General features: G+C 65.5%; 3 protein-coding genes across 11 annotated transcripts in view; 2 read left to right on the forward strand and 1 right to left on the reverse strand.

Moving 5' to 3' along the window:
* Positions 1 to 13: 13 nt before the first annotated feature.
* Positions 14 to 5,346, reverse strand: RCOR2 (REST corepressor 2). The gene is made up of 12 exons (XM_053968071.1): positions 4,607 to 5,346; positions 4,137 to 4,193; positions 3,966 to 4,046; positions 3,610 to 3,662; positions 3,344 to 3,505; positions 2,756 to 2,880; positions 2,104 to 2,173; positions 1,421 to 1,612; positions 1,265 to 1,342; positions 1,103 to 1,160; positions 824 to 1,011; positions 14 to 346 (listed from the first exon to the last, which is right to left on the reverse strand). Exons 1-12 carry the CDS (start codon positions 4,722 to 4,724, stop codon positions 86 to 88), a joined length of 1,443 nt encoding a protein of 480 aa, XP_053824046.1. The 5' UTR covers positions 4,725 to 5,346; the 3' UTR covers positions 14 to 85.
* A 1,273-nt stretch (positions 5,347 to 6,619) lies between these two features.
* On the forward strand, positions 6,620 to 13,315 carry NAA40 (N-alpha-acetyltransferase 40, NatD catalytic subunit). Of its 8 annotated transcripts, none has more exons than XM_053968084.1 (9): positions 6,620 to 6,729; positions 8,064 to 8,159; positions 8,258 to 8,310; positions 9,012 to 9,107; positions 9,816 to 9,974; positions 10,059 to 10,142; positions 11,018 to 11,095; positions 11,242 to 11,290; positions 12,682 to 12,768. In XM_053968084.1, the coding sequence occupies exons 1-9, from the start codon at positions 6,724 to 6,726 to the stop codon at positions 12,727 to 12,729; spliced, it is 669 nt and encodes a 222-aa protein (XP_053824059.1). In that variant the 5' UTR covers positions 6,620 to 6,723; the 3' UTR covers positions 12,730 to 12,768. The 8 variants fall into 8 exon arrangements, 7 of the variants coding, with proteins under 7 accessions (XP_053824059.1, XP_053824055.1, XP_053824061.1 ...); XM_053968080.1 differs by having other exon boundaries at positions 12,340 to 12,724; XM_053968082.1 differs by lacking the exon at positions 12,682 to 12,768 and adding an exon at positions 13,072 to 13,315 and having other exon boundaries at positions 6,621 to 6,729.
* Positions 13,316 to 13,407: 92 nt separating this feature from the next.
* STX5 (syntaxin 5) overlaps positions 13,408 to 16,870 on the forward strand; it is a 7,694-nt gene continuing 4,231 nt past the window's right edge. The window contains exons 1-7 of one of the 2 annotated variants that reach the window (XM_053968075.1): positions 13,408 to 13,847; positions 13,982 to 14,171; positions 14,290 to 14,363; positions 14,954 to 15,009; positions 15,549 to 15,619; positions 15,719 to 15,835; positions 15,949 to 16,005. In XM_053968075.1, the coding sequence (XP_053824050.1) occupies positions 14,001 to 14,171; positions 14,290 to 14,363; positions 14,954 to 15,009; positions 15,549 to 15,619; positions 15,719 to 15,835; positions 15,949 to 16,005 (546 nt within the window). In that variant the 5' untranslated portion in view covers positions 13,408 to 13,847; positions 13,982 to 14,000. The remainder of the gene's footprint in view (positions 13,848 to 13,981; positions 14,172 to 14,289; positions 14,364 to 14,953; positions 15,010 to 15,548; positions 15,620 to 15,718; positions 15,836 to 15,948; positions 16,006 to 16,870) is intronic. The other variant, XM_053968076.1, reaches the window with a different exon arrangement.

The raw sequence follows: 16,870 nt of genomic DNA on the forward strand, positions 1-16,870 counted from the left end.
CACTCGCAGCCGCTCTACTAAAATACCTTTATTGCAAACGGGGACCCCCCGGGACCCCCCGGTCCTCCGGCCCAGCAGGGGGCGCTCAGCGGGGTGGGGCGTGGCCGGCGGCAGGTGGGCGTGGCCTGACGGCAGGGGCGTGGCCAGGGCGGAGCAGCGGGGGCGGGGCCCGGCCGGGCTGGAGGGGCGGCGGCGGCCGGGGGAGCGCGGGGGGCGGGGCTGGGGGCGGGGCCGGGCGCAGCAGCGGGGGCGGGGCTGGTGGGCGCGAGGGGGGCGGGGCCGCACCAGGGGGAGGGGCCGAGGGCGGCAGGGGCGGGGCCGGGCGGGACACACCCGTGATCTGCACCTGTGGAGAGAGAGGCAGGGCTGGGTGGGGCAGGGCAGGGGTTGGGTGGGGCTGGAATGGGCGGGGCAGGGATTGGGTGGGGCCGGGTGGGGCTGGAATGGGCGGGGCAGGGGTTGGGTGGGGCCGGGTGGGGCTGGAATGGGCGGGGCAGGGATTGGGTGTGACCGGGTGGGTGGGGCCAGGGTGGGCGGGACTGGGCAGTGTTGGGGTGTGGGCAGGTCCAGGACAGGGCCTGGGTTTGAGAAGGGGGCGGGGATGGGGGGCAGGGCTGTGGTGCGGGTGGGGCGTGGCCATTGATTGATTGGGGTGTGATTGATTGATTGATTGATTGGGATGGGTCATTGATTAATTGTCGGGGCAGGGGGGTAGACTGGCTCTGATGTGATCTGGGACCAGTCCAGGATCAGGACTGGCACCAGCCCGGGACTGGGCCCCGCTGCCCGCCCAGCCCCGCCCCCAGCCCCAGCCCCTCCTCACCTCCTCCTCCTCCTCCTCGGGCTCGGGGCGGTCCCCGGGGGGCTCCCCCTGGCCCTGGCGCTCCTGCAGGAGCCGCTCGAGGCCGAGGCGGCGCCGGGGGCCCAGCACGAAGCTCCGAACCTGCGCCGCCGTTTTGTTGCCCAGCACGGCCGCCACCGCCGGGAAATCGCGGCCGTAGCGGCGCAGGGCTGGGGACAGGGACACGGGCAGTGAGGGACAGCGAGGGACAGGGTCATTAGCCTAACGAGGCTCATTAGCCTAACGAGGGGGGACGCTCACCCTGCACCACCAGCAGCTGCTCGTCCGTTGTCCAGCGGGAGCTGAACTTGCTGTTGCCCTGGGGGGTGAGCGGAGGAGATTTTGGGGGACTGGGGGGGGGCAGGGGGACAGGGGGAGCCGCTGTGACACCGTGGGGACACCGTGGGGCACGCGGGGACCCACCTCAGGCGGCCGCAGCCCCTCCAGGCCCCCGTCCAGCGCCTGCCTGAGGCCGCTGTTGATCTGCTTGATGCGCTGCACCTGCGGGGATTGGGGAGGGGGCTCAGAGGGGTCGCCCCGGGGGGGTCCCGCGGGTTGGGGGGGTCCCTCGGGCCGTACCTGACGTTTGAGGGCCACCAGCTGGCAGTCGAGCTGGCGCAGGGCCCGCGCGCCCAGGTCGGGGTTGGCCGTGACCTCGGCCACGTCCTCGCGGCTCAGGCGCATCCCGCGGGGGGGGCGGCGCCGCTGCCGCGCCGGGGGGTGGTGCCGGTACTGCGGTTCCTTGCGCGGCCCCGCCTTGGGGTAGCACGGCTGCGACCGGGCCGGGGCGTTAATTGGTTCCGTTCGTTAATTAGCTCAGTTACTCGAGTTGGTTATGGCTGGGGAAACCCCCTGAGCACCCCCCAATCCTGGAGTTTGGTACCTCCCGCCCCGGCCGCTGCTCTCTCCCCCCCCCCACCAGCAGGGGGCGCCACCTCCGCCCCATTTCCGGGGTTTTTCCCCAATTTTTGGGGTCTCCCGACCCTCCCCCAGCTCCCTTTTGTTGTTTTCAGGGGTTCCCCCCCCCATTCCCAAAGATTCCCCCAAACTCTGGGGGTCCCCCCCTGCCCCAGCTCCTCCCTCCTTTAGGGATTCACCCCCGTTTTTTGGGGTTCTGGCCCCATATTTGGGGGGTTTCCCCCATTTCCCCCCTTGTTCTCCTTCCCCTCCCTTTCCTGATCACCCCACCCTTGAACCCAACCCCCCAGATTTCACCCTGTGACGGCCCCGAGCCCCCCCAAACTCCCCCTGTGCCCCCCAACCTCTTTTTTGGGGTCCGCGGGCTCCGCGTCCCCCTCGGGGTTGGGTCGGTGCTCGTCGGTCTCGTCGTTGCTGCGGGGCCAGAGGGGAGCCGGGGCTTTGGGGGGCTTTGGGGGGGTTTGGGGGGTTTGGGAGATTTTTGGGGAGGCTTTTGGGAACGTTCTGGGAAGTTTTTTTGGGGAGGTTTTTGGGGAGGTTTTTGGGGAGGTTTTTCAGAAGGTTTTGGGGAGTTTTTGGGAGGTTTTTGGTGAGGTCTTGAGGAGGTTTTGGGGGAGGTTTTGGGAAGGTTTTTTGGAAGGTTTTGGAGAGTTTTTGGGAGGTTTTTGGGGAGGTCTTGGGGAGGTTTTTGGGGAGGTTTTAGGAAGGTTTTTGACAGGTTTTTGGGGAGGTTTTTGGGAAGGTCTTGGGGAGGTTTTGGGGAGGTTTTGGGAAGGTCTTGGGGAGGTTTTGGGAAGGTCTTGGGGAGGTTTTTGGGGGAGGTTTTGGGAAGTTTTTGGGGAGGTTTTGGGAAGGTCATGGGGAGGTTTTTGGGGAGGTTTTGGGAAGGTCCTGGGGAGGTTTTTGGGGGAGGTTTTGGGAAGGTTTTGGGGAGGTTTTGGGAAGGTCTTGGGGAGGTTTTGGGTGGCTCAGGGTGGGATCTGGGGGGTCCTGTACCTGTCGTCGCGGTCGCGGCGGCCCAGCAGGCGCCGGGCCTGGCGGTCCATGACGCTGGTGCGGGACCGCGTTTTCTTCCAGGAATAATAATACTTAACCAGGCTGGGGATGAGCTTGTCCGGGAGCTGGGGGGCACAGCGGGGGTTTGGGGGATCACAGGGAGAGTTTTGGGGTGGTTTGGTCTTAGGGGTGGGGTGAGAGGTGAAGGGAAAGGAGGGGGCACCCCCAGAAATAGGAAAGGGGGAAACGGCAGAGAAACCCTGAAGATGGAGGGGTCGGGACCCCCAAAATCAGGGGGAACCCCCAGAACTGGGGGGGAGGTACCACCTGGGGGGGCAACAGAGGGTGGGATGTACCATCTCCTGCGGGGGGGTAAAGGGGTGGCACCCCCTCATGCCCAAGAGGGACCCCCCCAGACCCCCCAAACCTCCCTGGGGGTCTCATGGGAGCAACAACACCTTCCAAAAGCCCCCCAAAAATCCCAAAAAATCCCAAAAAATCCCAAAAAGCCCAGCACTGTGAGGGAGGGGGGGCTGATGCCCGTGCCCCCCCCCCGGGGGGGTTTGGGGGCACATTTTGGGCTCTCACCATCTGCTGGATGCGGGCGAAGCTCTTGCCGTGGAAGCTGAAGGCCTGCTCGAACAGAACCTTGTCCTCCACCGTCCACTCGTCCGGGAAGGGCGTGAAGTTGGCCAGGTCGGCCAAGGACTTCTCCACGTCGTGTTTGTGCCACAGCAGCATGCCCAGGGCCTGGCCGGGGGCACGCGGGGGGGTCAGCAGGGCATTTGGGGGCGCCCCGGGGGGCTCTGGGGGCATTTGGGGGCGCCCCGGGGGGGATCTGGGGGGCTCGGTACCTGCTCGATGTTGTAGCCGTGCTTGTCCTTGGCCATGGCGATGTACCTGTCCACTGGGGGGGGGATTTGGGGGGGCATGGGGGGGTCAGGGGGGCAGAGGAGGAGTTAAGGGGGTAAAAAGGGGGGGTGGGAGGGGGGTAAAAGGGGCTTTGGGGGCAAAGGGGAGGTTCTGGGGACATAAAGGAGGGGTTGGGGGGGTAAAGGAGCAGTTGAGGGTGAAAGGGGGGACTGGGGGGGGCACCGGGGGGTGGGGGAGGTGTCCCGGGGAGGTTGGGGGGGCGCAGGGGGTGGGTGGGGGCCACCCCGAACGCCCCCTGCCATGCAGGGACAGCCCGTGCCGGGGGGGGGGGGCTCACGTTTGGCGTCAGACACGCAGTGGTTGGGGGCCCACACCAGCATCCCCTTCAGCTCCTTGTTGCTGTAGCGAGCGGGGCTCTCTGGGGGGGGCACGGGGGGGTCACACGGGGCGCGGGGTGGGGGTGGGGGACACCCCCGAACCCCCCCGGCCCCTCCCCGAAGCTCCGTACCTGGTTTGCAGTCGGGAATCACCGCCTGGTAGTCGGCCCCCACCCGGATCATGCTGTCTGCGGGCGGGAGGGGCGCCGGGGGTTACCGGGGGGGGGTCCGCACCGCCTCCCCCCCCCCGGGGGCTGCGGGCCGGGGGGGGCCGCGGCCGAACCCCCTCCCCGCCGGCGAACAAAGCTGTGGCCGCGCACACGCGGGCGGCCGGGGACAATGGGGACGGGGCTTTGTTCCCCCCCCCCCCATGTCCCCGTGTGTCCCCCCCACCCAGCCAAACCCCGCGGGGGGGGCGGGGGTGACGTGAGCGCCGCTGCCCCCACCCCAAATAAACACGCGGGGCGAGCGCGGCGTCCCCGGCATCGCCGCCGTTTTTTTTTTTTTGGGGGGGGGGGGCGCAGCCGGGGGGTGTCCTGGGGGAGCGGGGGGCTCGCAGGTGCGGGGGTTGTGTGTTTTTTTGGAGGGGGGGGTCGCTCACCGTGGGCGTGCTCGTCCTCGCTGGCCTCGTCCTCGGAGTGGGGGGGCCCCGCGCCGCCCCCCGCCTTGGCGCGGCTGCGGGACAGGATCCCCGAGGGCTTCTCCATCACCGACGGCATCGCCCGGGGGGGGCGGCGCGGGGAGCCCCCCGAGCCCCCCGGGGGTCCCCGCACGGCCCCGCGGGGGAGGGGCTCGGCCCCGGCGCCCCCCGCCAAACTTCACCCCGAGCGCGGGGGTCCTGGGGAGGGGGCGTGGGGACGCGGGGAGGGCGCGGGGCCGGCCGGAGGGTCCCTCCCCCGGCGGCAGCAGCGCCCCCGGAGCGGGGCCGAAGCCGAGGGGCTCCGGTGGGAGGTGTGGGGAAGGGGGGGTCCCGGCCGGGGGTGCCGTGCCGGGGGTCCCGAGCCCGCCGAGCCCGCACAAAGCGCCGCCGGCCGCTGCCGCCGCCTCCCGGTGCCAAAGTAGTTCCAGCTCCCGCGGCCTCAGCACGGCCCCCCCGCCCCCCGTACCCCTCCGCGCCGCCTCGGGGGCTCGGGGGGGCCCGGGCGGCGAGCGGGAGCCTCGGCGTGGGGGGGTCCGGGACCGGCACCCCCGGGAGGGGGCCAAAGGGGCTGGGGGGGGGTCGGTGGGGCTGGTGTGGGGCAGCTGTGGGAGTGGGGGCTGTCCCCCTGTGGGTCTGGGGTCTGTCCCCACGTGGGGTTGGGGTCTGTCCTCATGTGGGGCTGGGGTCTGTCCTCATGTGGGTCTGGGGGCTGTCCCCCTGAGGGGTCTGTCCCTACGTGGGGTTGGGGGCTGTCCGCACGTGGGTCTGAGGTCTGTCCTCATGTGGGTCTGGGGGCTGTCCCCATGTGGGGCTGGGGTCTGTCCCCATGTGGGGCTGGGGTCTGTCCTCATGTGGGTCTGGGGGCTGTCCCCACGTGGGGTTGGGGTCTGTCCTCATGTGGGGCTGGGGTCTGTCCCTACGTGGGGCTGGGGCTCAGGGTGCTGTTATGGGGTTGGGTGGTGGCTGTGGGTCTGGGGTCTGTCCCCCTGTGGGGTCTGTGCCTCTTGTGGGGTCTGGGGTCTGTCCCTCCGTGGGGCTGGGGGGGCCCATGGGGATGCCCACCCTCCATCACACTCTGTGGGGCTGCCCCACAGCCCCCGTCACCCCCTTTGCTCTGGGGGTGCCCCGCTGGGTCCTGTGGGGTGACCCCATTGCGGGAGGGTTGGGGCTGGATCAGAGCTGTGGGGCAGAGCCGTGGGGCAGGGCTGTGGGTCAGGGTTATGGGGCAGGGCTGTGGGGCAGGCAATATTGTATGTGGCAAACTGGAGTCTGTCAGTCCGTACTGGGCTGTGGGGCCGTACCGGGACCTGTGGGGCCATACCGGGGACTCTGGTGCCGGTTTAGGGCTGTACCGGGTTCCGTGACGCTGTACCGGGCTCTCTGGTGCCGTACCGGGCTCTCTAGTGCCGTTTTGGAGCCGTACCGGGCTCTCAGGGGCCGGTTTAGCCCGTACCGGGCTCTCCGGGGCCGGTTTGGCCCGTACCGGGCTCTCTCGTGCCGGTTTGGAGCCGTACGGGGCTCTCCGGGGCCGGTTTAGCCCGTACCGGGCTCTCTGGTGCCGGTTTGGAGCCGTACCGGGCTCTCTGGGGCCGGTTTAGCCCGTACCGGGCTCTCTCGTGCCGGTTTGGCCCGTACCGGGCTCTCTCGTGCCGGTTTGGAGCCGTACGGGGCTCTCTGGTGCCGGTTTAGCCCGTACCGGGCTCTCCGGGGCCCCCGCTCCCACAATGGCGGCCCCGCTCCCCTCAGCGCACTGGGCGTGGCCTCCCGCGCTCCCGCCCAATCCGCTCTCAGCCAATCAGCGCCGAGCCGCCTTCGCGCCCCGCGCCGCCGCCACGCGCCCGCTGCCCCCCGCCCTTCCCGCGCCGCTTTAGCGCACGCGCGGCGGCCCCGCCCGCGCCACCGCCCCCTTCGCCCCGCCCCTTTCCCCTCCGCGCCTGCGCATTGGCCGCCGGCCGCGGGCTCGCGCGCTTTGCGCTCCGCCCCCCCTCCCCCCCCCTTATAAATAGCGCGCCCCCCGCGCGCGCCCCCTCAGAACCTCCGCGCCCCCCGCGCCGTGAGGAGCCGCCGCCGCCGCCATTATGGGGGTGAGCAGAGCCGCGCCGCCCTCGGGGGGGCTCGGCCTGAGGGGAAAGAGAGCAGGGGTGGGGCCTGCGAGGCGCCGCTGAGTGGATTTGGGGCCGCATGAACGGGTGGAGGGTCGCCGCGAGGGGACGCGGGAGTTCTGCGAGGGAATTTGGGGTCGTCTCAGAGGGTGGGAGGTCTCCGCGAGGCCTTACGGGGGTTCTGTGACGGCATTTGGGACCGTCTCAGAGGATGGGGAGGCTCTTTGGGGTAGAACAGGGCTACCATGGGGGGATTTGGGGATTTGGGACTTTCCGTGAGGTTTTGGGGTTGTTTGAGGTCATTTGGGGCTCTTAGGAGGATGCTTGTGCCTCTGCGAGGGGTCTGGATGCTGCTGTGTGGAAATTGGGACGTTTTTGGGCTCTCTGAGGCTCTTGGGGCTTTTGCGAGGGTTTTAGAAGCTTTCGTGAGAATATGAGGTTCCCACGGCGCAATGTGGGGTTTTCTGAGTGGATTTGAGGCTCCCCGAGGGGATTTGGGGCCGTTCCAGACGATTTGGGGCTCTCGGGGCTGTGTAGAGAGCAGAGGTCAGGACTAGAGGGGATTTAAGTGGGGATTTGGGGCTGTTTTGGGAGGATTTGGGGCTGTGCTTCCCCAGACACCTCCCGTGATGTCCCATCCAACCACGGACCCCACCTGCTGGGAAATTTCCCTGTTTTCCCCCCAGAATGACCCTAAAGTGGAGGTTTTAGCATCCACATCCCAGCCAGCAGCCGGTGCTGGCTGCTCCAACCCCCAAAACGCCGTCATTCCCCCAAACCCACTGTCAGATGTGTTTGTGAGGGACATTCACCTGTCCCCCTCCCCATCCCGCTGCTTTTCCTGTCACATCTTTCCTTTTGGGTGCACTTCACCTGATTTTGGTGGCGCTGAAGCTCAGCAATCCCAGTCCCTCTTTGTCCGGAGATTAGGGGGGATCCCAGCAGGATCCCTCATTTTGGGTGAACTTTTAGTGCCAATCTCCTCAGATTTGGGGAAAACCACTCAGAAGGAACACTTTTACGTGGCCGCTGCTTGTCCCACCTAAAACCCCGGAGATTTTGGGGCAAAACCCCTTCAAACAGCAGCAACACCCCCACAGGGATGCTAAAAATTCCAACGCTGCTTTTCTCCCTAAAACCCTTTTTCCCCCAAGATTTCGGGCCAGCCCCCTCTCCTCACCTGCTGACGACTTTTGACGGTCGTTAATTACTTTGGGGCAGAACTTTTGGGCTCGCCGGCGGGCGGAGCGTCCCGCCGGTGGGGATGGCCGGGCTTTGGTGCCAATCCCCGCGGTTTTGGTGCATTTTCACCCCAGAGGAAGTCGAGCAAAGCCAAGGAGAAGAAGCAGCGGCGGCTGGAGGAGCGCGCGGCCATGGCCGCCGTCTGCGCCAAGGTCGAGGCCGCCAACAAAGTGAGTGTGGCAAACAAAATCGGGGAGGAAAAGGCCGGAATTGGTGAGAGCCCCGCCAGCGCCGCGCTGCCGCTCGGCCGCTCTTTGGTCTCTTCCAGCTCCAAGATCCCCTCGAGGCCTTCCCGGTGTTCAAAAAGTACGACAGGAACGGGTGAGTGCCGGCGCTCCCGGTGTCCCCAGAGTGTTCCTGGGGCTCCTGAGGCTGATCCCAGTGTTCCCAGAGTGTCCCCAGAGCGTTCCTGGGGTTCCTGAGGGCATCCCTGGTGTCCCTAGGGCTGATCTTGGTGTCCCCAAGGCTGATCCCAGTGTCCCCAGAGTTTTCCTGGGGTTCCTGAGGCCATCCCCGGTGTCCCCAAGGCTGATCCCGGTGTCCCCAGAGCGTTCCTGATGTCCCCAAGGCTGATCTTGGTGTCCCCAGAGCGTTCCTGATGTCCCCAAGGCTGATCCCGGTGTCCCCAGAGCGTTCCTGATGTCCCCAAGGCTGATCTTGGTGTCCCCAGAGCGTTCCTGATGTCCCCAAGGCTGATCCTGGTGTCCCCAGAGTGTTCCTGGGGCTCCTGAGGCCATCCCTGGTGTCCCCAGGGCTGATCCTGGTGTCCCCAGAGCGTTCTTGGGGTTCCTGAGGCTGATCCCAGTGTCCCCAGAGCGTTCCTGGGGTTCCTGAGGCCATCCCCGGTGTCCCCAAGGCTGATCCTGGTGTCCCCAGAGCGTTCCTGGGGCTCCTGAGGCCATCCCCGGTGTCCCCGAGGCCATTCCCAGCGCCTCTGAGCCATCCCCAGTGTCCCCAAGGCTGCTCTGGGTGTCCCCGAGCCCCGTGCCGGTGTCAGCGCCGCGTCCCCGTCTGTCCCACAGCCTGAACGTGTCCATCGAGTGCCGCCGCGTGTCCGGCCTGGAGCCCTCCACCCTGGACTGGGCCTTCGAGCTGACCAAGGCCAACATGCAGACGCTGTGAGTGGCGCCTCGCAGCTTTTCTCCAGAAACTCATGGCTTTTCCTACCCCAAAATCACCAGGATTGGCATTTCCCACCCTCCTCCCTGCAGTTCACCTTGGTTCCCGTGATTTTGATTTCCCACCTCGGTTCTTGCCATGATTTCCCCCAAATCCCCGGGTGTTTTTCCCCCAAATCCCCAGGGCCTTTTCCCCCAAATCCCCGGGTGTTTTTCCCCCAAATCCCCGGGGTCTTTTTTCCCGCAAACCCTGTATTTTTTACCCCCAAATCCCTGAGTTTTTTTTCCTGACATCCCCTGGCGATTTTTGGCCCAAACCCCTGTTTTTCCCTCCCAAACCCCCATTTCAACCTCCCAAACCCCATTTCCCCCCCCAAATCCCCATTTCCCCCCCCAAACCCCATTCTCACCCCCCAAACCCCCATTTCCCTCCCCAAACCCCTGTCTTTCCCCCCCAAACCCCCATTTCCCCCCCAAACCCCCATTTCGACCCCAAACCCTGTTTTCCCCCCCCCTCAAACCTACATTTTCCCTCCCAAACCCCCAGTTTTCCCTCCCAAACCCCCAGTTTTCCCCCCCAAACCCCAGTTTTCCCTCCCAAACCCCCATTTCGACCTCCCAAACCCCGTTTTCCCCCCCAAACCCCCGTTTTTTTCCCCCCCAAATCCCCATTTCCCCCCCCAAACCCCGTTTTTTCCCCCCGCCCAGGTACGAGCAGAGCGAGTGGGGCTGGAAGGAGCGGGAGAAGCGGGAGGAGCTGCGGGACGAGCGCGCCTGGTACCTGCTGGCCCGCGAGCCCGGCGCCGGCCCCGTCGCCTTCTCCCACTTCCGCTTCGACGTCGAGTGCGGCGACGAGGTCCTGTACTGGTGAGCGAGGTCCCCGAGCGTGAGCGCGGCTCCGGGGCCCTTCCCGGGGTCTCAGCGGGGGTTTTTGGGGTGTCCCTCCCGCAGCTACGAGGTGCAGCTGGAGAGCCGGGTGCGGCGGCGGGGCCTGGGCAAGTTCCTGCTGCAGATCCTGCAGCTGGTGGCCAACAGGTGAGGGGGGCTTGGGGGGGCAACTGGGGGGAGTTTGGGTGGGAATGGAGGGGGTTTGGGGAGAAACTGGGGGGTTTGGGGGGGATGGAGGGGGTCTGGGGGCAGAACCAGGGTGAGTTTGGGTGAAATGGGGCAGTTTGGGGGGGAATTGGGGATGTTTTGGGGTGAAACCAGGGCAGTTTGGGGGTGAAACCAGCGTGGGTTTTGGGGTGAAATTGGGTCAGTTTGGGGCCGAAGCAGGGCAGTCTTTGGGGTGACACTGGGCCGGTTTTTGGGGTGAAACTGGGTCAGTTTGGAGCCAAAGCAGGGCAGTCTTTGGGGTGCCCCCGGGCCGGTTTTTGGGGTGAAACCGGGTCAGTTTGGGGCCTATGGAGAGCAGTCTTTGGGGTGCCCCTGGGCCGGTTTTTGGGGTGAAACCGGGTCAGTTTGGGGCCGAAGCAGGGCAGTCTTTGGGGTGACACTGGGCCGGTTTTTGGGGTGAAACCGGGTCAGTTTGGGGCCGAAGCAGGGCAGTCTTTGGGGTGACACTGGGCCGGTTTTTGGGGTGAAACTGGGTCAGTTTGGAGCCAAAGCTGGGCAGTCTTTGGGGTGCCCCCGGGCCGGTTTTTGGGGTGAATCTGGGTCAGTTTGGGGCCTATGCAGAGCAGTCTTTGGGGTGAAACTGGGCCAGTTTTTGGGGTGAAACCGGGTCAGTTTGGGGCCTATGCAGAGCAGTCTTTGGGGTGACACTGGGCCGGTTTTTGGGGTGACACTGGGCCAGTTTTTGGGGTGAAACTGGGTCAGTTTGGAGCCAAAGCTGGGCAGATTTTGGGGTGCCCCCGGGCCGGTTTTTGGGGTGACACCGAGCGCTCCGGGGCCGCGCCCCGTGCCCGCAGCACGCAGATGAAGAAGGTGATGCTGACCGTGTTCAAGCACAACCACGGCGCCCTGCAGTTCTTCCGCGAGGCGCTGCAGTAAGTGCGGCCCGCGGGCACGGCGGGCACGGCGGTGGCACCGGGGGCAGCGGTGGCACCGGGGGCAGCGGTGGCACCGGGGACAGCGGTGGCACGGGCAGGGCACGGCGCGGGGCGCTGACACCTGTGGCACCCTGTCGTTGCAGTGGCCGGGGCCGGGCGCCGCGGGCAGGCGGGGCAGGGGCACAGACAGAGGTGGGTGCTCGGGACCCCCCCTCGGGACCCAAATTCGGGGCGGGGGCACCCCCAGGTTTGGGCGAAAGCCCTCGGAGGAAGGGTTTGAAAGGCGTTTCTGGGGAAGTTTTGCCTTTTTTTTTTTGGTCATTTTTCTTGCAAAGCTTTTCTTGCACGTGGCTTTCCTGCCGGTTTTTGGGGGGGTTTTGAACCCTTCCTTGGGTTTTTTAACCCATTTAGGGTTGTTTTTGAAGCTAATTCTCCAAAGCTTTTCCCCTTTCTGGTTTATTTTTTCCCTTTCTGGTTTCTATTTATTTTTTCCCTTTCTGGTTTATTTTTTCCCTTTCTGTTTTTTATTTATTTTTTCCCTTTCTGGTTTATTTTTTTCTAAGCCAAGGCTTTTATCCATTTCTGTATTTATTTTAAACCATTTCTTTGGTTGTTTTGGTCCTTTTCTGGGGGAATTTTAAGCTCATTTTATGTTTTCTTTCCCCAGTTCCAGAGGAATCCTTTTAACCCTTTGTTAGTTTTTTAAACACATTTTTGGGGGTTTCGCCCTTTTTAACCTTTTTCCAACATTTTAATCCCTTTTCCAAGTTTTTTCCCCCTTGCTTCCTTTTCATCTTTTTTAACCCAATTTTCCAAAAGTTTTCCCTTTTCCCACCACTCTCCACAACCCGTTTTCTGTTTCCCATAACCCAAATCTGGCATTTTTAACCCCAAACTCCCCGAGACGTTTCACGTTTCCCGTTCTTCCATTTTTCCATTTTTTGGGTGTTTTCCACCCATTCTCCCAGGCCTTCAACCCCCTTTTCCCAGGCTGTTCCACCCCCCTCTTCCCCAGATGCTTTTTAACCCTTTCTCCTCAGATTTTTGGGGTGTTTTTACCCTTTTTTGGGTGCTGCTCCCTCCCTTTCCCCTCCCGTCCCCTCCCACTGCCAGCCTGGGGGGTGACACTGGGGGGGGGTCCGGGTGACACCGGGGGGGGGTCAGGGGGGATTTGGGGGGTTCGGGGGGATTTGGGGGGGTGGCGGTGACCCCGTGCCCCCCCCCCTGTCCCCCCCCCCCAGGTTCGAGGTGGACGCCACCTCCCCCAGCGTGTCCGGCTGCTGCGGGGACGATTCCTCCTACGAGATCCTGAGCCGCAGCACCAGATTCGGGGACCCCCACCCCGGGGGGGGCCCCTGCGCCGGCTGCTGCCACTGAGCCCCCCCAAAAGCAGCCCCGGCCCGGCCTGGCGGGACCCCGCGGGCGGGTGACAAAACGCCCCTTCCCCCCCCCCCCCCAGCAGCAGCGCGGCTTTTGGGGCGGAAGGGGATTTTTGCGCTGGATTCTTATTTTAATTTTTATTTTATTTTATTTTTCTTTTTGTGTTTGTTGTTTTTTTTTTTTTTTTGTTTTGTTATTTTCAGCCGTTCTGTTTGTACGGGATAAATAAAAAACGAGGAAACTTTATTTGAGGCTGGCGTGCTGGGGGGCGGGGCTATGCTAATAGCGAGCGCGGCTATGAATAAATTATGCTAATGAGGGGGCGCGGCTACGGAGGGAGGGTTGTACGGCAGCGCGCCGGAAGTGACGTCAGAGCGCGCCGCCGCTGCCATCATGCCGCCCGCAGCCCTCATCGCCCGCTCCGTCCTGCGCTCCGCGGCCCGGCCGGGCCCGGCCCCGCGCGGCCTCCGCTCCGGGCCCGCGCAGAGCCCCGTGGGCACCGCGGTGAGCGCGGGGGCGGCGGGGGCGGCGGGGGGCGGCGGGGTGACCTTGGCGGGCGGCGCGGCGCGGCTCTAACGGCGCTGTGCCCGCAGGACACCGTGCTGGGCCTGGCCGCCGTGTTCGCCTCGTTCTTCGGGCCCGCCGCCTGGGTGCTCGGCCACATCCAGGACTACAAGAAACGCGAGGAGTGAAACGGGAGCCGCCGCACCGGGACCAGCCGCTCCGGGACCCCCGCGAGCACCGGGACCAGCGCCGGGAGCGGCGGGAGGCGCCGCCGCCGCCCACGGGACCCTCCCCGCCCCCCCCGCCCCAATAAAGGCCGCGCATTCCGCCTGAGCCGCTCTGTGTCGGGTCCCGCCGTACCGGAACCGCGCTCTGACGTCACCTGATGGCGTCACGGGGAACGGCGCCGTTTCGGGGGGGGGGGTTCCGGGGCGCGGGGGTTGCTAAGGGAGGGGCTTGTTGCTAAGGGCGGGGCCGACGCGGTGGGCGGGGCTGGCTGCCGGGGGCGGGGCCCCGCCGTTCCCGGGGTTCCCGGTGCGGGCTCGGTACCGGCGCTCGGAGCCCCAATTCCCGCTCCGGTTTTGGGGGCGGGGCCTCGTTCCCAAACCACTCCCGGGGGCGGGGCCGCTCCGGTCCCGCCGTTCCCGAGCGGCGGGAGGCGTTGCCGTGGGGTGTGGCCTGTTGCTATGGGCGTGGCTTCGCCAGCACCGCCCCCGATCGGGGCGCGGCCTCTCCTCCGTTCCCTCCCGGAAGTACCGGGGGTTCTGTTCCGGTTTCGGCGGCGCTTCCGGCGGAAGGGACGTGGCAGTGACGTCAGCGCGCCCGGAGGCTCCCGGTGGCGGCGTCCGGCCCGGCCGAGCCCGCGGTGAGGGGCGGGGGGGGCGGGGCGGGCCCGGGACCCCCCTGGGCCCCGCCGGGAGCTCCGGGGGCTGCCAGGGCCGGGCGGTCCCGGGGCGGGGGTCCCGGTGTGACCCCCCCGGTGTCCCCCCGGTGCCGCAGGCGCAGGCGATGAGCCCCGATGCAGGCGCGCCGCCGGCTCGGGCCTAGGCAGCGGGAACCGGGCGAGCCCCCGGGGCCCCCCCGGACCGCGGCCCTGCCCCCCCCGGAGCCCCCGCCCGCCGACGTCATGTCGTGTCGCGACAGGACCCAGGAGTTCCTCTTCGCCTGCAAATCGCTGCAGGGCCGGCAGGTGAGCCCGGGACCCCCGGGACCCCAAATCCCCCTCCCCCCCACCTTTACCTGGGGGTCTCCCCCGCTTTTCCCTCCCGGGGGTCCCCCCTGACCCCCCCTGTGCCCCCCCCCCCCAGGACGGGGGGCTCCAGGCGGGCCGAGGCGGCCCCGGGCCCGGGCGGCAGCGCAGCGAGTTCAGCCTGATGGCCAAGTGAGGAGGGGGCTGCAAAGGGGGGGGGGGGGGACACCCCGAAATCCAGCGGGGGATGGGCTGGGAGGGGGGGTCAGGGTCCCCAGGTGGGACAGGAGGGGCTGGGGGGTCCCCAGGTGTGGGGAGCAGCAGGAATTGGGGTGGGGGGTCCCTAAGAGTGGGTGTTGGGGTCCCCGGGAATTTGGGGGTCGGGATCCCTGGGAATTGGAGTGGGGGTGTCCAGGAATTTTGGGGTGGGGGTCCCTTGGAATTGGGGGGTTGGGGTCTCCAGGTGTGGGGGGTCTGGGATCCTTGGGAATTGGGGGTTAGGGGTCCCCAGGAATTGGGGTGGGGGTCCCCAGCTGTGGGGAGCAGCAGGAATTTTGGGGCGGGGGTCCCCAGGTGTGTGGGGGGGGTCTGGATCACCCGGAATTGGGGGTTGGGGATCCCCGGGAATTGGGCTGGGGGGGGGGGGGGGTCTCCAGGAATTGGAGTTGGGGTCCCGAGGAAAATGGGTGGGGGTCCCCAGGTGTGTGTGTGGGGGGGGGGGGGGTGGGGTGGGTGGGGGTCTCCAGGCCCCCCCCATCCCTGACACCCCCTCCCCTTTTCAGGCGCATCGGGAAGGATCTGAGCAACACCTTTGCCAAGCTGGAGAAGCTGACCATCCGTGAGTGGGGGGCTTTGGGGGGCTCTGGGGTCTCTGGGGGTCTCAGGGGGGGTCCCTGGGGGGTCTCTGTGGGGTTCTGGGGGTCTCGGGGGGCTCTGGGGGGGCTCTGGGGGTATCTGGGGGGTCTCTGGGGTCTCTGGGGGTCTCTGGGGGTCTCTGGGGTGTCTCTGGGGGTCTCTGGGGGGTCCCTGGGGGTCTCTGGAGAGGTCTCGGGGGGGGTGTCGGGGGTCTCGGGGGGCTCTGGGGGTCTCTGGGGGGGTCTCTGGGGGGTCCCCGGGGGGCTCTGGGGGTCTCTGGGGTCCCCGGGGGTCCCTGGGGGGGTCTCTGTGGGGTTCTGGGGGTCTCTGTGGGGCTCTGGGGGTCTCAGGGGGGGTCCCTGGGGCTCTCTGGGGGTCTCTGGGGGGGTCCCTGGGAGTCTCTGGGGGCTCTGGGGGTCTCTGGGGGTCTCAGGGGGGGTCCCTGGGGGGTCTCTGTGGGGTTCTGGGGGTCCCTGGGGGGGTCCCTGGGGGTCCCTGGGGCTCCCTGACCTCCCCCCGCAGTGGCCAAGCGCAAATCCCTGTTCGACGACAAATCCGTGGAGATCGAGGAGCTCACCTACATCATCAAACAGGTGAGGGGGTGGCTGGGGGGCTGCGGGGGGGGGGGGGGCGGCTCGGGGGCCGTTTCTGGGGTGCCCCTGACCCCCCCCCCGCGCCCCCCGCCCCCCCAGGACATCGGCAGCCTGAGCGGGCAGCTGGCGCGGCTGCGGGAGCTGCTGCGGGCGCGGGGGGGCCCGCCCGGGCGCCACCCCCACAGCCACTCCAACAGCGTCCTGCTGGGCCTGCAGGTGGGAATGGGGCTGGGGGCTCGGGGGGGGCTCCGGGGGGGCTCCGGGGGGGGCTCCGGGGGGGGCTCCGGGACCCCCTGCCCCCCCCAGCCTGACCCCCCCGCCCCCCCCAGTCCAAGCTGGCCTCGATGTCCAACGACTTCAAATCCGTGCTGGAGGTGCGGACGGAGGTGAGCGCGGGGCGGCTCCTGCTGCTCCTGCTCTTCTCTTCTTCCTCCTCTTCTTCTTCCTCTTTTCTCTTCTTCCTCTTCTCTCCTTCCTCCTCTTCTCTTCTTCCTCTTCCTCTTCTCTTTTCTTCCTCCTCCTCTTCTTTCCTTCCTCTTCTTCTTCTTCCTGTTCTTCCTCTTCCTCTTGTCTCCTTCCTCTTCTTCCTCTTCTCTCCTTTCTCTTCCTCTTCTGTCCTTCTTCTTCTCCTCTTCTTCCTCTTCTTCTTCCTCTTCTTCCTCTTCCTCCTCTTCCTCTTCTCTCGTTCCTCTTCTCCTCTTCTTCCTCTTCCTCTTCCTCTTCTGTCCTTCTTCTTCTCCTCTTCTTCCTCTTCCTCTTCTCTCCTTCCTCTTCTTCCTCTTGTTCTTCCTCTTCCTCTTTTCTCTTCTTCCTCTTCCTCTTCTCTCCTTCCTCTTTTTCCTCTTCCTCCTCTCTCCTTCCTTTTCTCCTCTTTTCTCTTTTTCCTCTTCTTCCTTTCTCTTCTTCCTCCTCCTCTTCTCTCCTTCCTCTCCTTTCCCTTCTTCCTCTTCCTCTTCTCTCCTTCCTCTTCTTCCTCTTTTCTTCTCCTTCCTCTTTTCCTCTTCTTCCTCTTCTCCTCTTTTCTCTTTTCCTCTTTTCTCTTTTTTCTCTTTTCTCTTCTTCCTCTTTTTTCTCTTCCTCTTTTTTCTTTTTCTTCTATTTCTCTTTTCTCTTTTTCCTCTTCCTCTTTTCTCTTCTTCCTCTTTTTTCTTTCTTCTCTTTTTTCTTTTCTCTCTTTTTTTCTTTTTTCTCTTTTTTCTCTTTCTTCTTTCTTTCTTTTCTCTTTTCCTCTTTTTTTTCTTTTTCTCTTTT

Source organism: Vidua chalybeata, chromosome 32, assembly GCF_026979565.1.
Source record: "Vidua chalybeata isolate OUT-0048 chromosome 32, bVidCha1 merged haplotype, whole genome shotgun sequence".
Classification (NCBI taxonomy): Eukaryota; Metazoa; Chordata; class Aves; order Passeriformes; family Viduidae; genus Vidua; species Vidua chalybeata.

Coding starts and splice junctions, on each gene's coding strand:
- RCOR2 (XM_053968071.1), bottom strand. CDS start 4,724: ATGCCGTCGGTGATGGAGAAGCCCTCGGGGATCCTGTCCCGCAGCCGC. Junction 1,613..2,103: donor CCGCGGACCCCAAAAAAGAG/GTTGGGGGGCAC, acceptor GCCCGGTCGCAG/CCGTGCTACCCCAAGGCGGG. Junction 1,343..1,420: donor TGGTGGCCCTCAAACGTCAG/GTACGGCCCGAG, acceptor CAATCCCCGCAG/GTGCAGCGCATCAAGCAGAT.
- NAA40 (XM_053968080.1), top strand. Junction 9,108..9,815: donor AAGGCCAACATGCAGACGCT/GTGAGTGGCGCC, acceptor CCCCCCGCCCAG/GTACGAGCAGAGCGAGTGGG. Junction 11,096..11,241: donor TTCTTCCGCGAGGCGCTGCA/GTAAGTGCGGCC, acceptor CTGTCGTTGCAG/TGGCCGGGGCCGGGCGCCGC.